This window comes from Apus apus, chromosome 5 (genome assembly GCF_020740795.1).
Source record: "Apus apus isolate bApuApu2 chromosome 5, bApuApu2.pri.cur, whole genome shotgun sequence".
NCBI lineage: Eukaryota > Metazoa > Chordata > Aves > Apodiformes > Apodidae > Apus > Apus apus.
In genome coordinates, this window is record NC_067286.1 from 42153330 (window position 1) to 42172354 (window position 19025).

Sequence of the window (19025 nt, forward strand, 5' to 3'; positions counted from 1 at the left end):
ATTGTGTGACTCGTACACTTGAACTCCTCTATATATTCAGTTTCCTTGCAAAATCAGAGCACGGTGAGCAGAGCTGCCTGCTGCCCAGGTTCTGCTCGTGGTGCTGAACGAGCACCACCTGCTGGTCAGTGGCCAGTTGTCCTGGTGGTGAGTTGGTGGAGTAGTTGTGTCTGGAGGAGAGTTGGTCGCGGCAGACAGTTGGCAGTGAACAGTTGGCAGCAGACAGTTATCCTAGACCTTAGCCCTGGGCAACTGGTAACATGGGGAGCCAGCAGTCCCTGCTGCTGCAGTGCAGCTTCCCTGTTTGCACAATGCACGGGCAGTACCAGCACTGGCTCAGCGGGAGATGGTGGAGCAGCCGCCCGCTCCCTGGCTTCCTGAGCAAAGCCTTCCTGTAGTTCTCTCCACCTGCCTTGCATCCTGCCTGTGCATTAGCTGGACATGCTTATGCTGGCCAAAATTTTAATTTTTCTATTTCACGTTAGATGTAACTGCCTTTATCTCATTGTTAGTTTAAATATTACTTTATTACTACCTGCTAGGCTGTTTGCTGCCAGGTGCTTGGGGCTCCCTGTGGCACCATGCAGAGCCCCCACTGATGTTCAAGGGCTTTGCCAAGCCTGCCATCTGCCAGGAAGGACCTGTGTGCTGCCTCGTGCCAGGGAGGACCAGTGGCATCTGCCGTCGTGCAGACAATTGTCCTGCAGAGACCTGGCCTAGAACCCTAGGGGAATAATCGTGTGCAGTCAGTGAAGCATCTCAAAAGGGATATGGGCCTTTTCAGTCTTCCTTCCTTCTAGCAGTTGCTGAGTCTTCCTTTCTGTATGTTTCTTTACAGGTTTTTCATGACAGGATACCTCCCTCTGGGCTTTGAGTTTGCTGCAGAGTTGACATACCCAGAATCTGAAGGAACATCATCAGGGCTCCTTAATGTCTCAGCACAAGTAGGTGTGCTGTTTTCCATTTGCTTGCCTCTTTACAGGCAGAGAGATAAAACTGTAGTTCCCAGCCTTGATTTTGATTTCTTGTCCGTGATTATTATAATGCACTGTAGATCTAAGCAGCCTGGCACCTGGATTTTTGAATTATGTTCCTCATGGTGTTTCTCTAGTGGCACCCATTCTGTTTCTGCTTAGGAAAATCCATCAGGATGCCAGTCATCCTTGCCTTTTCCGACATTGCTCCTAACAGTCTAGTACCTGGCTCTTTTCTAGTGAGAGATGGAATTCCAGCCTTCAGTCTTCCCATCAGCTGCAAGGAGTTGCCTCTGGGTGTGTTTATAACAAAACTTCAGCCTTGGTAGGCCAACAGCTTGGCTGGCCCATATGCTCTTTATTTCAGTGAAGCTGGGAAGCTGTTTGGGCTACTTTACAATAACAGTACAGCTTGACACTGCCTTTGTTTGTTTGTAGATTTTTGGCATTGCCTTCACCATCAGCCAAGGGCAAATCATGGATCACTTTGGGACGAAGGCAGGAAACCTCTTTCTTTGTTCCTTCCTGTTCCTGGGGACTGTTTTGACAGGTAATTAAATTTTTTTGTGTTCCTCTGCTGTGATTCTTCCCCTTGGGCTTGGCGTATGAAGCAAAGGGCTTTTGTGTGTAGTGGCACGTGCAGGAAGGAGCACAACTCACACAGCAGTCCCATAGCAATGCTGTTGTGCTTTCTTAAGCATCTGGTTTACGTTACAAAGAAGATCCAAGGCTTCTTGCCCTGGTTGCTGGCTGGGGTCTCAAAGATGCACATTCTGCATGCTGCAATAAGGAATCTCTGTCCTCCCTGTCTCAGAAGTGCTCTCTGCCTCACCCAGAAGAGTGGTTTCCCTTGCTCACTGTAATGCATTCCTGAGTCCTCTGGGGCCTCTGCTGCCCCTTTGAGTCCTGGGGAAACTGATTTGGGTGCTGCATGGTGACTTAATTGCCTTCACTTCTTTCTTCCTCCCTCTCTCCCAGCATTCATTAAGGCTGATCTCCGAAGACAGCAGGCCAATTTGGATAATGACCACACAGTGAGTAAACCCCCTTAAATCCCTGCTGTGCCCCTGCTATTAGCTCAGGACAACACCCAGCCTCTCTCCTTTCTAGGAATGGGGCTGGCCCTCTCAGAGCTACAATTACAGCTGCAATTCTCTTCTCTTATCCCACCACTTCTTGTCCAGCCTGGGGGGAAGGTCCTTGTTGGCATTTTCAGACAGGTGGCTGTAATTCCAGCTCTGCCAGGCCTCTGTTTACTTACTGTTAATGTCACGCAGAGTCTGTAGGCTCTGGTCCTCTGGGAGTCTTGATGTTGGCCAGGGACAGATGTAGGGCACTACTCTGCTTGCTTCTCTTCCCTGACAATGCACTGAGCACTCCAGTGCTTTGTCCTTGTTTAGAGTTGGGTAACTATTATTTCAGGCCCCTAGGGTGATAGGTTATTCCCTGTCCTCAGCTGTCAAGTGGGGTTCAATTCTGGGACTGGAGGAAGGTAGGTGGAAAAGCCCAAATGAGGGCTAGAGCAGCCTGGCTCCCCACACTTCATGCAGTGCTGCAGACAGGGCTCTAGTTCATATGTTAGTACCAGAGCTCAGGGTATGGTGTCCTTGTGATGTGCTGTGCAATAAATGCAGCTGTTTGCATGTGGGAGGGGGCCTCTGGTGAACTAATTGCAGTGGATACTCTCAGAAGCTCTCCCTGTAGGGAAAGGAGGAGACTGGTAGTTAATTGAGGCTTTTTTCCTTATTGCTCTGAGTTCTTTTTCTAGGATGTTAGCAGAGATGTCCACTCAATGTTCATGAAGCAATCAGCTGCTGTGACTAGAAAAATGCATAAGCTCCGTTCTGTGCTGGCTCAAGTCACCTCTTTTCAGAAGCCAGTGCTGCCTTCCTCCAGATAATCTAACCAGTCCAATCTGGAGAGAGACCAGATAGTCCAGGAAGCAGCTCTGCTCCAACCAGCTCTTCAGAAAGGTGGATTTTCAATTACAAAATATATGCAATTTTATTTTTATTTTGTATTTATTGTTGCTGAACTATTGAACATAAATGCAGAGGGTAGGATAAGCAAAGGGAATTGAAGCTGCCTTGAGTAGCTCTTGCACATATAATGCTAGACTAGATGTGAGGGGAAAAAAGGCTGTGCAATTTAGTTTGGTAAAGGAATCCAACCCTATTGTCATAACTTAAAAAGAACTCTTGCTTTTTTTTTTGCCTTTTTTTTTTTTTTTCTCTGATGCTTCAACTTCGGCTGATTTTAGCAGTGGTGAGCATCATGGTCTATGAGACCAAGCTAGATGACAACTGGTCTCCCAGAATCCTGGTGTGAATGGGGTTAACTGGAACACACTTAGCTAAGCTGACCTGGGATAAAGACCAGTCTGTTTTGATGTACACCAAACTGCTTGCATCTCTTGATTGACAGTGCTGAAGTCAAGGGCAGAAGATTAATTGTAAGGCCAAACCATCCTCTGCAAGCCCTGTGGCGGCAGTGTTGTAATGAGAGGTGCTGGTGGCACTGTGAGTTAATTCGTAACACATGTGGAAGGCCTGAGAAATGTCAAGGTCTTTTGGCAGTGAACATTATGCCTAGTAGTAGTAAGGTCCTTTCCCTCTGACAGACACTTCTCTTATTAGATTAATTGTACACCTTTGCTTGAACCATTTTTAGTATAAAACTTCTTAGTATAAATACAATTGTTAAGAGCTTGCTGCTGGAGTGGGGAAGCTTTTGAAACCAGATCAAAGGTGGTAGAGGTGTCACTTCTGTAATCCTAAAAGCCTCCAGACCTGACTGCAGTAAGAACCAGAGGGATGTGCATCAGTTAAGAGGTTGCAGTCAGTCAAAAACTTCACTGGCAGCTCCTTCCCCCTGAGGAGTCCTACTCTGAGAAAGTCATTATGAACACCCTACCACACTCCCAAATATGGCCTCCACATGGCTGAGCTCATCTGGGTTCTCCTCAAGCTTAACAACCCACCTAGTCAACTGAAGGTGGGCTGAAGCTGGTGTTCTGTGCTAACATGGATGCCTCAGGCCAGGGAGCAGCCAGCTGGGCTTGGGTGTTGTGTGCTGCCTTTGTGGAGAGCTCCGACTGACTCAGGTACTGGAGCTTTTCTACATGGCACAGTTGCCTTACACATGCTTGGGTGATTTTACTGGTTTCTTCCTTTGCCTGTTCTTTTTTATTCCCTACTTGCCTCTGTCTTTTCTGGGATGGTGACTTGTGGCTGTTGTTACAGAGACTCCAAGGCAGCAATCAGATCACGGATTATGGGACTCTAGCTTGTAACCCTAACCCCGTCAATTCCCATTCCTGCTCACTAGCTCATACACAAAGGTAGGAGAATTGCACTAATCTGCTTCTCTGAACACTCATGGGTGGCACAGGCACCAAGCCAATGGCACTTCTGGAGTGACAACAATGGCCCTAAAGTATGGAGAATCTTTCTGGCCTTCTCTGCTACCCATCTGAGAGGAAAGACAAGACAGCTTTCAATAACAGAGTAGAGATCCCATGAGGCTCATGTCAGATAGGGTCATAGGGATTCAACTAGGTGCAGAAAGGCAAAGCCTGGTGCTGGAGCAGATGGAGAACCAAATTGTCAGTAAGTCACTGGGGAGAGGAGATGCAGGCATTTGGAGATTCTTCTCTGACATACTCCTGTCCAGATTATTGGCTGGAAGTGATCCAGGAGCCCTGTAGAAGAGTTGACTTTGACTGCAGCCATGGCACATGGCTAACTTCAAGAAAGAAGTTCAGAAACATCTAGCAATAACAGAGTCATTGGGTTGGTGCCTTTTGGTATAAGAATGCCTGAAAATTGAAAAGCTCTATGTTTGCTGATCTGTGAATCTCAGTGGTACTTGGCATTTTCTCAACTGTTGCTTGGGGTGCAAGGCTTTATTACTCCCTGTCCTCTGCTTCACACTGACTGGCTGATCTGCCAAGTTAACCATGCTGCCCTTTGCTTTTCAAGGTGTTCATTGGGTGTGTGTATCACTTAGTGCCACAGCCAACAGGACTAACAGGCAAAAGCAGAGTGAGTCTATTGGGAAAAATGGCCTTAAACCCTGCTAAGACTAGAGCACGTGCTGCAGGGAGCATACAGCTGCCATGCTTTGATGCAAGCATGAGGAAGAGTCCCATGGGCAGGGCAAGATTTTATTCCAGGCTGAGGGTTTCTGAGGTGTGTCTCCATGGTGCAGTCTGTGGCATTTTGGCATGGTACATATGTGGTGTTGATTTGGGACAAAGTAGTTGAGAAGCTGTAGCTGGGGCAAGCCCACTTGGGGGGTATACTAGTACTTTTTTGATGGCTGAAGTTTATGTCATCATCTTTGTTAGCAGAACTACCTTGGTACAATTGCCAGCGTAACCACTAGACATCCCAGTTGCAAGATAGACACTGTGAGACTCAGGCATGTTGCTGTATTACACCTGCATCAAAACCACTTCCATAAAGAAAAATAAGACGTGTCATTGTCATAGGAGACTGCCCTCTGAAGGGAACAGAAGGTCTAATATGCTGACCGGGCTCACTTCTTGGCTAAATGCAGAACTTTGGCTGGAACTCAGGAAAAGAAAAGGAGAGTTTATGGCCTTTGGGAGAAGGGGCAGGCAACTCAGAGGGACTACAAAGATGATGTTAGGCTATGTAGGGAGAAAATCAGATGGGCCAAAGCCCAACCAGAACTTGATCTGGCTACTGCCAAAAAAGACAATAAAAATGCTTCTGTTAATCTATTATCAACAAAAGGAGGGCTGAGGAGAATCTCCATCTTTTTTTTTTTTGGATGCGAAGCAAACATAGTGACAAAGGATGAGGAAAACGCTGAGGTACTTAATGCTATAGCTGTATCTTCAGTGAAAAGGGTCAGCATTGATCAGCCCTGATGCTCTGCCCAGGAATCACAGCCTTTCCAACCTGTCGGAATTTGTGGCCACTATGTCCACACTGCAGGGTATTTTCTATTCTTCCTGCAGGACCTGCCTTGTGTTCACAAGCAATTTGTCTTCCATCAGTGCTCTTATCTGCTTATGATTATAATGAAACAGATGTTGCCATTAGTAGAACTTGTGGGAACTAAATTAGCCTAATGGCATTGTGGACACGTTGTCCTCTATTAGTAACACTGTAGTGTGGTTCCAACAATCCTCCCACTTCTGTCTGCCTCAGTTTCCAGAGCACCAGCATGGTTAGCTTTCTATATCCCAGGACACTTGGATCAAATGCCCCTTTTACATGATAATGAGACTCTTTTTGGGCTGCCTTTGTTGTAAGTGCTTCTGAAGCCATTCTAACATTGTGCCTTAAGGCTTCATAGTAGCCTACAGGTTATACTTGCCTGTATATTGTGGACAGCCTGTGCTCATTGGCTTCTGGTTCCCAGCATACATGCAAACCTTCCTGCATTCATTCATTGCATTATGAAATAAGTATCTTTGCTGATTTGCCATGGTTTGTTTTGACTCAGGAGTGAATTGTTCAAGAAAAGGCTTAGGCAACATTTCTTTGGAAATACTTTTACGCTTGTGTGGGTTTTTAAGAAAGCAGCTATCAGCTAGAGTGCAGGATTCTAAAATAGCTGGACTGTCTTTTCCTTGAAACTGGGCTTTGCTAGGCCTCTTTGAAACTTGCAAATTTCATTAATATGTGTTCAGGGCACTTGAGACTACTTTGTGCCAGTCTTACTTAGTGGCAGATATATTGAACTTTTTTGTGTGTGAAGAACCTATTCTTGAGAGCAGAGAGCAGGGAGTAAAGTGGTTTCAGACTTTGTCCTGGTTTTTGAATTGTAATAAAATTTAAACATTTTGTCTAGAGTATGATGCTACCAGCAGGTCTGAGAACTGATGAGAGGATGATTTTGCATAACAGGTGACCTGCTCTAGGTGTACAGGCACAGCAAGGGATTTGTTTAAAACAGCACTGAGGCTCTGCTGTGTCCTCAAACCATGTCCTGGATAAGTCAGGACTTGCTCAGGGCCAAGTACCTATTTTTTTGTTGTTGGTTGTTTGTTTGCCTGGATGCAAAGATGTGTATGATGGATCTCCATGGAATACCCAAAAGCAAGTTGCTTTTTCCTCCCAACATGAGTGTAATTTAAATGCTGGCTTAGGGCAAGCATCCACCCTCAGCAGCCTCCTGGAGTCCATTGTGAGCTGTAGCATGCTTACTCTCTAGTGAAATACTGACAATAGAAAAAACTTGCTGGACTTTTCACAGTAGATACAAATGGTGTGTACCCCATTCCCTGCTTCCCAAATGTCACTTCTCCCTTTCTGTGCTTACTGTGTGGCACGCAGCCTTCTACCCCTATCCCAAAGCCATAGGCAGGGTGTCTGTGTGCCCTTTTCCAGTACTGCCAGAGCAGCATTCCTTTCCAAAGGCCATGGAGCCCTGCAGGCTGGCTGATCTCTTAAACCTCTGTTCCTCAAACTCCACAGCAGGTGAGTGATGTTCAGAACCCAGAGGTGCTCAGAGTGCTTCTATGACTCATTCTCATAGGGTTTCCCAAGCCTAAAAGCAGCTTTTCCCCTTGCACCTACTGCTGACAATACATTATGCACCCTCTACCCCTCCTACTGGTAGGAGTTCCCGCTTTGCACTTACTGACTTTTGCTTTCAGGCATCTCTAAAGCTTTTCTGCCCTCACTCCTCTGCTTTGGGGTATTGCTGGTGACCTCTATAAAACCTTTTCACCTGCAGTTTGTTTAAGTGGTTACTCAAAATGAAACTTTGGTTTCTCTTGCTTCCATGCTGCCTGGAGTTCTCTTGAACTGCACTGGGGATGTGAACCTCTTTCCTGTGCACCTCTGACTCCTGCCTCAGATACCAGTCTTGCCCCACAGTGAGTTAACTCAGAGCCCAGGCTGTGGGGAACTCCACATTTACTCTTACAAGTCTGCATGCTGTTTTTGGAATCAGTGGCAAGTGTGGTGTCTTGCAGTAAGCCAAGTCAGGACTTCAGGAGGTATCTGAAATCCCCATTTTCCTGGGGGAAAGCAGAAGACTCTGCCCTAATCCTGACACACCCCAGAGAGGCTCAGCAGAGTAGCTCATCAAGCTCCACCCAGGAATGCTGAACGAGAATTGCGAAAGTTTAGCTGTGTCATGCAGCCCAGAATAACATAATCACTGGGCAGCAGTCTCACTTATCCTTGCTTTTCCCCTAGGAAATGACTCTGCAGCTCCCTCCCCTCTTAAGGGAAGAAATTGTAGGAGGGTTCAACTTGTGTATGTTTGCTTTTTATTTCTTATGCTGTTTAAGATATGAGTAATGAACTTTAAAGAAGGCCTTATGAAGAAGGCCTAATCTGTACCTGAATGGGGGATGGGAATGAAAAAATTTGAAGATGTGCAAAACCAGCAATCTGTCTGGGAGTTGAAGAGGCCCTCAGACATGCCAGAGTTGCTGTGGTGAGGGTGCATAGGATGCAGGTACAGTCTCTGGTGCTTGCACGGACACTTCACTGCCCAATGGTATGAAGGAGTTCCTAGTTCTTTTCCCTTGCCCAGGGAACTGGCCCTGCAGCTTTACCGCTTCAAGGTTGATCCTATGTCACAGTGAAATGTCTTCAGTGAGCTGGCCGTGGGGTTGACACCTGGGCCTGTACAGCTTCTGTGAATTTACTATGGTCTGAGGAGTACAGCAAGTTGCTTAAGGGAAGTGGGACCCTTGTTCTGCTCTGCTGCCCCAGTGGCCCTTGTTTGGGCAGAAGGGTCTAGAGAAGGAGGAGGGAACCAGGTGCACTCTCTGAGGATGGTGATTCTTCTTTAGGGATTTCTGCACATTAGCAAGGAGCTGCAAATTAGCTGGCCTCTGACCAGCTCATCTCTTCAAAGCTTGAGTCTGGCCACCCAGGATCCTAACCATACTGTTTTTATGTCTGACTTGCAGAAAGTGATGCCAGAAGCCTGCACTGATCCCATAGTCCTCGAGGAATCAAAGCTGTGAAATGGAGGGCTGGCAGCCCCCTTCATTCCCAGCTTTGCTACCTACACAGTCCTCCAGTTAGAAGCACACCATGGCAGGGCATCAGCCTCTGGAGAGGAGCCCAGGGAACTGCTTATGGAGAGCGTGAAAGTGCAAAACAAGGGAGTTGCTCTGTTCAGTTATATCTCTGCATCTTGCTGTTTCTGAGACTTTGCTTCCTGGGAGGAAAAGTTGGGAAAACCCAGTGCTTCCCGCCCATTCTGCCATGTATGGTTGGAAAAGAAAAAGCACATACGCTGAGAAAAGCCATAGTTTTCAGGCTGGCCCTGAGCACATGAGGGTGGCACCCTGCATGTGGTTGCCTCCTTGCCTCACAGACAAGCTGTGACATGAAATGCAGAAGCTGGACCATCCTTACTCTGCAAGTAGCTCTGGAAGAGCTTTCAGCTGGCTCTCAGGAAAGATGGTGCTGCCTCAATGCTCATGATACTCTGTGTTGCACTGGTGATGGTAGAGGCCTCAGCACATCAGCAACAAGTGCAAAGCACTGCCACTGACAGCTGTTTTTGTTATATGGATAAACCTCTGCTCAGAATTCACTGAGGTTGCCCTGATATTCCTAAATATTAGGAATGATACTGATATGCCTCCTCCTACCTGGAGGCAAGGACTAGTTCTGCAGCTTATGTTGGAGCTCCAGGCTAAGCCCAGCTCACAAGCTCCCTGGGCTGAGGACTGTGTCTTCTTCCTTAATGATAAAGTGCCTTTTGTATGTTTCAACACTACATTAAAACTTTTGTGAAATTTTATATTCAGAGAACCAGCCAAGCCTGTGTTCCTCTTCACAGCCACAGAGGGGGTTTGATTATGATGAGAATCCAGATTTGCTCCAGTATGGAAGCTTCCCACTCTAGTATAGAGAATAGGAGAAGCAGCCCTCTTACAAGCATATGTGTCTTATAGACACCACCCCTCTGTATGCTGCTGTTTGTTTTCTGAACATAAATGCAGGTCCTTATATCCCTTCTCCTTCCTTTCCAGCACTCCTCCGCTGGTGGAGACAGCAAGTGTCCTTACACTTCTTAAATTATCATTTGGGCGAGGGGAGAGAGGGACAAAACCCATGGCCAGATAGAATGGATTAAAATAGTCCCTCTGACATACCATTTTGTCAAAACATATTATTTTTTTTACGAAATTGTACAGGCTTTTGGCACATTATAGAAAATCAAGTCCTATCTTCGATAGTTTGGAATTGAGATCTAAAATGGCTTTTCAAAACAAATTTTTATGTTAAATGAAAACATTTTAAATGTACAATGAAACCTGACATGTTCATATTAAATGGCTGAAACAGTCCACATCTGGCTCTTTCGATTGTCTGAAATGTTTTGCAGAATAGAAAAAGTCTTTCTGTCTGTGCTACTGTTTGCTTTTTTCCTCACTTCTGTGTTTTTCCTCTCTTCTGCATATGCACCATCTTCCCAGCTAGGAAGCTTCCTGCTGGTTCCTTCCTACCTTCTGTGCACTGCCCATCTGCTTTGGCCATTATTTCATCTAGGTCTAAGTAACCTGTTCCTGGTTTTCTCATCTTCTGTAGTTATAGCTCACTGCAAAAGTAGCACAGTCCTTGCTCACAGATGCATGCAGTCTGCTGTCACCAGAATGCTGCAGAAGTGAGAACTGCAACAACTCTCTTTGTGTGTGTGTGTGTGTGTGATGTGGCCAGTCAGACCTGGAACTTTGAGGGAAGGTGTCAGGGAAGGGTGGATTCACTGTAAAGAGAGATTTATCCTGCAACATACATAGAAACTATGTTTGTGGTTGTATATCTTCTACCTGCTGTTGTGTAGCAGAAAGACAGACATTGCACCCTGTAGTTTTCTGTCATTTATTAGAAATGGCCCCTAAGGAATACACACATGCACATCACATAGCAGTGCTGGGGCAGCACATGTTCTCTCTTTATGGTCTGAAGATTTCAGTGGATCCTGGGGAGCTCTACACCTCCTCCCCCAGTGTACGCTGGGAGAGAAGCTCTTAGTGCCCTGGGCACACCTCAGACCTGCCCTCCTATCCTCCAGGAAGGCAGTCACCAACTGCCCCCCTGTGTCGCATACTCCTCTGGGACTTGGTCTTTGACATCAGTCAGCTGAAATGCTGCCTGGACAAGAAAGAACACTTGGTAATGAAGAATGATTGACAGAGTCCAACATCGATCCATCAGTGGGACTGGTGTCCTGAAGAAGTGCAGCTGAGCTTTAGTGGAATATTGGCAGTGAAGACAGACAACGCTGACCTACAAAGAGCCCTCAGCCTCAATTTTTCTTCTTGTTATGTGACAGTGCTTCTACTTCCAGGTACTGCAGCCCAATCAACATCCCCAAGATAGAGAAACCTGTGATGGAGACAGAGGATGAGTTGTGTGGAAAATGCTGGACAAGAGATGAGCCATTCCCTCCCACCATCCCACTCCCTGCCCTTAGCTCATAATCCCATGGAGAGTTTTTCTGCTGGGGGTCATAGCTACTTACTTGCTACCATGAGGGGTGCCATAACTCCAATAGTCAAGGCTGCAGTGTGGTAAATGAAGACCTCAGAGAGGAAGTGAATGAGGGCCAAAAAGAAGGTGAAGAGTGTGATGTAATAGAGGCTGTTGGAGAGCAGAAAGAAACAGATTATCATATAGCCCATACTATGGGCACGAGCATGGTTGAGTGGACAAGAGGCAAACCTGCATGTCCTTGCTGTGGCAGCACAGAGGGCACTTCATCTATTGCCTAGCAAGGTGCAAAAGCTCCCTGAGCAAGAGCTGAGAGGAGAACTGGGTGATGTGCTCAATGGTGCATTGAAAGTAACAGGCATTATCTGGCCTGAAGGCAGGTGAAGCAGGGAGAGCAAAGGTAGGGCACCAGTGAAGTGAGAAGCATGTACACACACAAAAAGAGGGCGAGAACTGGATGGGAGAACCAGGGCAGCAGGACATGGCTGATGCCAGGCTGCACCACTCAGCACATCTTCCCACCTGTGCTCTGCTACCCCCTAGGGGTCACAGCTGTGAGGAGGGAGCAGGTCCAAGAGATTCAAGATAAACAATTGTTTCTAAGAAACAACTGGCTTCATGGTAATTAGCGTTGCAACCACCCCCTAAAACCAGATAATTGAGTCCCTGCACCCTCCTACAACAGACAAGCCTGGGGAATTCAAGGACACGTTGCCAAGTGAACAGTGACTTCTGCTGTGGAGCTGGGGGAGGTGGTGACAAAAGAGAGAGTTCTAGCAGCCTCCAACACAGATTTTGTCTAGCACAGACCCAGAGTCAGCCTGCTTGAAAATTCCTCTCAGAAACTGCCTGAACCCCACCACAGCATCAGGCTGCACCTCAGGTCTTGTCTTCAGCCCCAGATAAGAGGGTACAGAAGAAGACAGCAGGTTAAGACCACTGCAAGGGGCCTCTCAACCCACCGCAGTCTTTAGCTGAGCTCTCACAGGAAAAGAAGCACCGAGCATCAGTCAGGCCACAGCATTAGCAATTCCCTAATGTCAACAGAGCAGCAGCACCATCAGAAGATGCTGTCCAAGCTGGAGCTCTGAAATTTGTTCTCAGATCTACCAGTTTCTGTCTGAGCTAAAGAACAGAACTCAAATGCACAGGCTGTGCTCACAGAGGCAGAAGGCATCAGCAGTTACTGCCCAAATCCCACGCCGCTATTTAAGCTTTCTCAAGGGAACGCCTGCAACCCTACAGAGAGTCCCGGAACAGCTTTCGATTCCCCACCTCCTCCGCGCTGCCCTCTAAGCTAGCAGCTGGGGTTGTGACTAGCTAGCAAACCGACCGATGTCACTGGTCTCCTTTACGTACGTTCTGTTGCGGATGTCGATGGCGCAGAGGCAGCGGATCACCGACGACAGCAGGGTCCAGACGCCGAAGGTCCGAGCCTGGAGCCCGTTCACTGTGCAGAGAAGAGGGGAGGACAAGGAGATCACCCACCGACCCCGCCACCCCACCCCCTGCGGCGGCGCCGTGAGGAGGGCCCGCGGCTGCAAGGCGACCTCCGGGCCCCGGGGCGGCCGCCGCGGACCTTACCGAGGCCCGGGCTGGCAGTGTACAGCTTCTCGGAGAGAAAGCTGTGGTCGCGGAAGCTCTGCAGGGTGTTCCCGGCGGCGATGACGGCCACCATCACCAGCCAGCTGCGCAGCACGCTCAGGAACCGGCTCATCCTCCTCCCGCTCCCGCCGCCGCCGCCGCCCCCGGGCCCCGCCCGCCGCCGCCGCGCGCCGCTCCCCGCGCTCCCATTGGCCGGGGCGCGCCGCTCCATGCACGCACCACGCTGACGTCACGGCCCGCGCTGCCAATCGCATCCCTCGCCGCCGGGGGGCGGGGCCATGGGGGCGGGGGCGGAAGCGGCGGGCGCGAGGCCCAACGGTCGCGCCTGCGCGGCGGGGCCGCCTCCCGTCGGTTGTTGTAGTAACGGGGAAGCGGCGGGAGGGGCCGCGGCGGGAGGGGCCGCCCGGTGCGCCCGCTCCTGCCATGCGGGAGCAGGTACGGGGGCAGAGGGAGCTGCTGTCTCGGAGCGGCGGTTGGCCGGCGGCACCGGGCCGGGAGTCGCGGCCTTTCGGGCGCTCACCGCCGGTTTGGCTTCTCCTGGGGCCGTCGCAGGCCGCCGGGCGTCCAGCGGGGCGGGCAGGCCGGGCCCCAGCCGCCCCTCTGGGCGCTGCCGGGCCGGAGGGCTCTTCTCGGGCTGGTAGAGACGTTCCGGTTGACCCCAGGCGGCGGGGCCGTCTGGGCGGCGGGGAAAAGCAGGCGTTTCCCTCCGCGCCGGGCCGGGCCCGGGCAGCTCGGTGCGGTTCTGCGGCCGGAGGCACCGCAGGGCAGCGACGCGCCTCAGTCATAAGCGCCTGGGCGGCTCATAGGCAGGTGGGGAGTAATCTGCTGAAGGGTGATGCTTCTTCCTACACTCCCCTGGCTGGGAGGTGATTTATAGGCTGTAACAAGCTTGCTGATAGTCCTGAGAGAAATACATATTGACAGGAGGTGGGAGTTAAGTCACCGAATTTTCTCTTGCTGTCCTGCTCAGCTATGCATTCATGTTTTTAATCCTTTACTGCAGGTAACTGCTCTTGCGAGATCCCTTGAATCTACCCGAAAGAGTCTCAGAGGCTACTGAGACTAGGCTGTATGAAAACTCCTAAGGGAAATGCCAGTTGGGATGGCTCGAGACCTGGAGGAAACTGGCTCATCCTCAGAGGAGGAGGAGGAAGATGTAGATGAGCTGGAGTAAGTAGGAGAAAAAACATTTTAGCAGTCTCCCTGTGCTTCCTGCAGCATTTGTACTAATCTGAATAGACTTGCATTCCTTAACCTCCTTCTGTCTATAAAAGAGATGATGGGTTTGGGCCTCAAGCTACCTACATTTATAGCCTAAAAGACCCCTGTATTCATCAGTGCTGGAGATGCAGCTCTTCCTTGAATACTCTAAAGTCTGTAATTTCATTTATATCTTCCTGTTATGTTCCTAACCTGGGAACTTTCTTGGTGATGTTCAAGAAAATGAAGGAAGTGAAAGTCCTTTGTTTTGTTTTTTTTTTTTTTTGTTTGGTTTTAGTTTTTGCTGCAGAGAATGGAAATGTACTGTACTGTAGACTGATATGCAATATTTTATGTCCTTTTAAAAAAATTGTCTTGTGAGAGCTCAACTCCTACAGTTCTTATTACTTACTACTCTATGTTTGTTCCATCTCTGTTTAGTAACTTCTCTTTGCTTGCGAAGGAGTTGTTCCCTTACTCTTTCCCAGAGTGGAATCCCTTTTCTGTTTCGGCTGGACTTTAATATATGCTGCTTGTTTTCTTCTGGTTGTGTATGGTGACTGAGTGTCAGCTGCAAACTGCAGTGACTTAAGGCATGTAGAGGAATGTTGTTGCTTCATACCAAGTAGTTGCCTTGGACTTGCCAGACCCTCACGGCAGGAAAGGTCCAGAACTGCCTTAACCTAGAATGTAATTATAACATTGTGTCTGCATCAAGTGACCGGGGGTCATGCTAAGAATCAACGACTGTCACTTGGAGGATTGAGCTTTACTGCAAATCCTCAGGACAGGCTTAACGTAAACTCCCCTCCTGTTGCCTCAGCTAATTTCCCACTTACATAAGGCTTTGGCCTGTATGTAAATTCTGGAAGCTTCTCAAGTCCCTTCCAGTCTAACCAGCTAGTTGCATCTCAGTAGTTGATTTTTTTATTATTATTATTATTATCTTTTTTATTTTTTCTTCAGTGGTGGTAGAAGCAGATGGGAGTGCTGTGAAGTTAGTTTGTCTGGCTGATAACTTAATTAAGAGCACCAAGGTTACACCTAAGAGTACTAACTTGTCCTAGCATCAGAAAGTTGCCCTTTTATCTCTGTTCCTGTCTTCTAAGTGCAGGAACTATTTCGTCTTATGTAGTTCTCCAAAACCTTTGACAGACAGTAATTTTGCACGTTCTATAGACAAATGCTTCTGTGTATCTCTGCCAGTCTTTATATTTCTTCTTGTCTGTCTAGATAAAGATGTGTCTCTCCAATCCCTCATTCTCTGCCTTCTGTTAACTTTTTCAAGTTTCTATTTCCTTGCATAGTGAGTAATAAGCAGTCTGAGTTTTATTTGCTTAGAGAAGCTGACAGGTTTTCTTTCTGTGATTTTAGGATTATATTTAACAGATCTTAATTTGTTTATGTGTGTGTCCTTAACTCTGAGGAGATGATGGTTCCTAATGTAGTCCTGCTACTTTGGACAGAACTATCAGTGTATCTTGGAACCTTGTAGCTTGAGTGGCTGGCTGGGGGCATCATTTTTGAATTCTGGGCTTGCATTCCACTGCATCTGGCAGAAATTAAAAGGAAGAACACAGGTTTATCTGTTATGTTGGGCCAAGCCAGTTATAGTCTCTCAAGCTCTACGTTCATGCTTTTTTGTGATCTTCAGAGTCCAGGATTACAACAAGGTGGCACGCACTGATTTGCAGTTCTTCAACTGGAGACTGGAACCTGTATCCTGAGTTGTAGATCCTGTTTTCAGGCTACAAATCCAGATGACTGTAACTGTCAAAATTCATGGGGTTTCTCCCAGATCACACTCGGTGAAAGAAATACTGATTAAACAGAACTTTGATTTTGGCAAGACCAACCCACAAAGATGATGATCTGGAAGATTCCCTTTATAGCTAAGTACCAAGGACACCTAGTGTTTTTGTGTAGAAACAGGAACAACCACAAAGCCATGGCTGAAACACAAACAGTAAATTTGTTTTCGTTACCTTGCCGACTGGGAGAGTCCCAAAGCAGCACCCAAGGAGAGGGAGAGAGGCACTGTGGAGCTCAGTCCTTGCTAGAGGATCACTGAACCTCCTGTTTGTACCTGTTTTTCTGGGAGTTGTGCAGGTGTAGTTTACCACTGTGCTCTGATCATTCCCACAGCAGGGCAGGAATCTCAAGCATGTTCAATAGAGTGCCTCTAAGTCTATCACAGGCCTGTGTTATCTGAACACGTATGTTCTACTTGTCAAACACACAAGGACAGACAATGACTAGAATGATACATATATTTTTCTACACCCCAGCTGCAGGTCACTTGAGCATGTTTACAGTCCTCATCAATCTTCTGTTATTTTCCCACAGTGTGTTTGCCTGTGTCCTGCCCACAGGCTAGGTAGGCAAGTATGGATAATCAGTGTGTATGAGGCTCAGCAATTGCTTATACTGTCTTGCCATTTCAGGGATCATCCATGTATCAAGTGGACTGGTGGTGGCTGCAGACGGATCCCAGTCTTGGTGTTTCATGCTGAAGCCATTCTGACCAACGACAGCTACCTCCGCTTAATTGGAGGTGGGTGCAACTGTGCTGGCTTTTAGCCTCAAAGCATGAGGAGAAAATCTTTTACTTTAATGCTCCCTTCTATTTGTGGTGGGAAGCAAACATGGTAGGAAGGAAATTACAATCCTCTCGTCTCTGAGCACTGAGCTGTTTGGTAATGCTTGATCAGTTGGTGAATGTTTATCACATCTTTGGGTTGTGACAAGTGTCTGTGTTTGTCCCTCCGTTTGGTCTTGATGTGATTTGAGTTTGCACTGTCTGCTTGCAAATCAAACTTGGAGGCCATGCTAGAACTTATGACCAGAATATAAATTACTACTTGGTGGTTAAGGACTTAAATAATTGCAATGAGTTTTGAGAGGATTTCAGTGGGAAATAAAACAGCCAGCCCCACAGTAGTAACAACAGTAGTGAGCTGTAGTAACAAATCTCTGCATCTACAGCCTCACTATGAGTAAGGGCATAAGCAAAATGATTGCTGATCTGGCAGCACTTGAGTTGGGAGACCAAGCCTGTTTAGTGTCAGCTAAGGGAGAGCCTCTAAAGAAGAGGCACAGTTGTTATGAATTGTCACTTGGGATTGCAAGAGTTTTAGTACTTGCGGGTGTGTACAGCTGGGAGCTCATTCTGGACGTGCTGAGTTGGAGAAAAGCTAAAATCTACTCAGCTTCTTTTTGTGAAGATGCTGACACTTCTTTTCTTCTCTTGCTTCTCCCTTTCTTAGGTAATTAGTGCCCTTATTTCTAATATCCTATCCAAGCAAAAATGCTTCTGGCTCGTTGGGGTAAGGGGTGGAGAAGGTGATTTGTGTGGAAATTCCTGATCCTTTTCAAGTGATCTAAAAACATACTTAAATGGTGGCAGAAGCTGCTCATAGTTGTAACTTGTATCCTAACTGGAGTGTGGCATCACTTCTGCTTCTTCTCAGGAGGTCAAGGCTTTTTGTGGTTTAACAAATCTCCTTCTGAATACTGCAAATTGTTAAATTTCCTTGGACTTTGGTCCCAGATTATGATACTTCCTACTCTTTTATTTAGACTTAGTTTTATTGGTAAAACATACTCCTTGAGGTTTAAGTTAATCTTCATCTTCCTGTTCTCAGTTTGAGCCAATTTGTAAAGTGCATTTTTCAAACGATTCTGTATTCTAGAGTTGCAATTTCTGCCTCTACTATGTTTGAACTCTTTTATGGATCACCACATCCTGCTGTATGACAACTGGCCTGTAGTCTACCTACTTGCTTTCTCTATCTTCTACCTTCAATGTTGCTTACTGCTTTAGTTTTTATGACTTTCTACTTGGATAGTGATTTTCTTTTTTTCTTTTTTTATTTTTTTTTTCCCTTCTGTTTTTTTCCTACCATTTTTTGTAGTTATTTTTTGGAAGATCAGTACAGGTGAATGAGCTGTGAACAAAAATTCAGTGTTTTATTTTGAATTTTCAAGATCTAAAAAGTGATCATATAAGCTAGCCATGTCAGTGAGGGGCATATGGCATGATTACATTTATCTAGGAATACCAATCTTGAATAGAGAAGAGAGAGCTGAAATAATGTTTGGAGTGTTATAAACCAGTGTTACAAAGCAATCTATATAAAAAGCTGATAAACAAAAAAAGTGTCTGGGCATTTGTTAGGATGTGCTGTGTTTTATTTTAATATAATAGGGTTCAGTGATGCAGAAATACTTGACCTAAGGACTGATGCAAGTCAGTTCAAGGCCATCATGGGAGTTAATGCCCAGAGAGATGGACAGGCATTTCCTACCACCTGGTGTCTGTTACGTGCTGCTACTGTTTGGTTGCTCTGCTGTGGATGAAGTGCAGCTGTACTGTGCTGAGTCCTGTGGTGCTCTTCTCTCTCCTTTGGTAGTGTCAGTAACTGCGGTTTATTTTCCTAGGAGCAGACTCTGACATCTTGTCTCTTCCCTCCTAACAGAACGATACCGCATGTCCTATAAGATCGTGCGAACAGACAGCCGTCTGGTTCGGAACATTCTGGCTGCCCATGGATTCCATGAGGTGAGTGCAATGAACTTCAGGTCTGCTTATGTGCTGAGGTGGGAGGAGATTCTGATGATTTTTTTGTGTGTGTGTGTGTTTTTTGTGCTTGCTTTTTTACTCTGCAGGGTTAGAACGAGGGAGTTGCTGTGGACCTCCTTGTGTGTTGTGGGTTTTTTTTACATACTATTGTCTGTCATACAAGACAGGAAATATGTTGTGATTTTGCTCTCTCCAAGGAGTACCCTTTAGCCTTAAGCC

General features: G+C 47.0%; 3 protein-coding genes across 19 annotated transcripts in view; 2 read left to right on the forward strand and 1 right to left on the reverse strand.

Moving 5' to 3' along the window:
* The window catches only part of FLVCR2 (FLVCR heme transporter 2), a 38760-nt gene extending 28483 nt beyond the window's left edge, over positions 1-10277 (forward strand). Inside the window, exons 7-11 of one of the 9 annotated variants that reach the window (XM_051621800.1) lie at positions 839-944; positions 1413-1524; positions 1953-2008; positions 8156-8216; positions 8881-10277. In XM_051621800.1, the coding sequence (XP_051477760.1) occupies positions 839-944; positions 1413-1524; positions 1953-2008; positions 8156-8216; positions 8881-8882 (337 nt within the window). In that variant the 3' untranslated portion in view covers positions 8883-10277. The other 8 variants (XM_051621799.1, XM_051621801.1, XM_051621802.1 and 5 more) reach the window with 8 other exon arrangements.
* Positions 10278-10793: 516 nt separating this feature from the next.
* ERG28 (ergosterol biosynthesis 28 homolog) lies at positions 10794-13191 on the reverse strand. Its single transcript, XM_051622301.1, has 4 exons — positions 13004-13191; positions 12779-12869; positions 11451-11569; positions 10794-11314 (listed from the first exon to the last, which is right to left on the reverse strand). Exons 1-4 carry the CDS (start codon positions 13134-13136, stop codon positions 11235-11237), a joined length of 423 nt encoding a protein of 140 aa, XP_051478261.1. The 5' UTR covers positions 13137-13191; the 3' UTR covers positions 10794-11234.
* A 181-nt stretch (positions 13192-13372) lies between these two features.
* TTLL5 (tubulin tyrosine ligase like 5) overlaps positions 13373-19025 on the forward strand; it is a 137456-nt gene continuing 131803 nt past the window's right edge. For 8 of the 9 annotated variants that reach the window (XM_051621465.1, XM_051621470.1, XM_051621469.1 and 5 more), the window contains exons 1-4: positions 13373-13459; positions 14028-14194; positions 16669-16778; positions 18703-18785. In XM_051621465.1, coding sequence (XP_051477425.1) covers positions 14115-14194; positions 16669-16778; positions 18703-18785 — 273 coding nt within the window. In that variant the 5' untranslated portion in view covers positions 13373-13459; positions 14028-14114. Of the gene's footprint in view, positions 13460-13694; positions 13835-14027; positions 14195-16668; positions 16779-18702; positions 18786-19025 lie in introns of those variants that run through there. The other variant, XM_051621466.1, reaches the window with a different exon arrangement.

Coding starts and splice junctions, on each gene's coding strand:
- ERG28 (XM_051622301.1), bottom strand. CDS start 13,136: ATGAGCCGGTTCCTGAGCGTGCTGCGCAGCTGGCTGGTGATGGTGGCC. Junction 12,870..13,003: donor CACTGCCAGCCCGGGCCTCG/GTAAGGTCCGCG, acceptor TTCTCTGCACAG/TGAACGGGCTCCAGGCTCGG. Junction 11,315..11,450: donor GGCACCCCTCATGGTAGCAA/GTAAGTAGCTAT, acceptor TCTCCATCACAG/GTTTCTCTATCTTGGGGATG.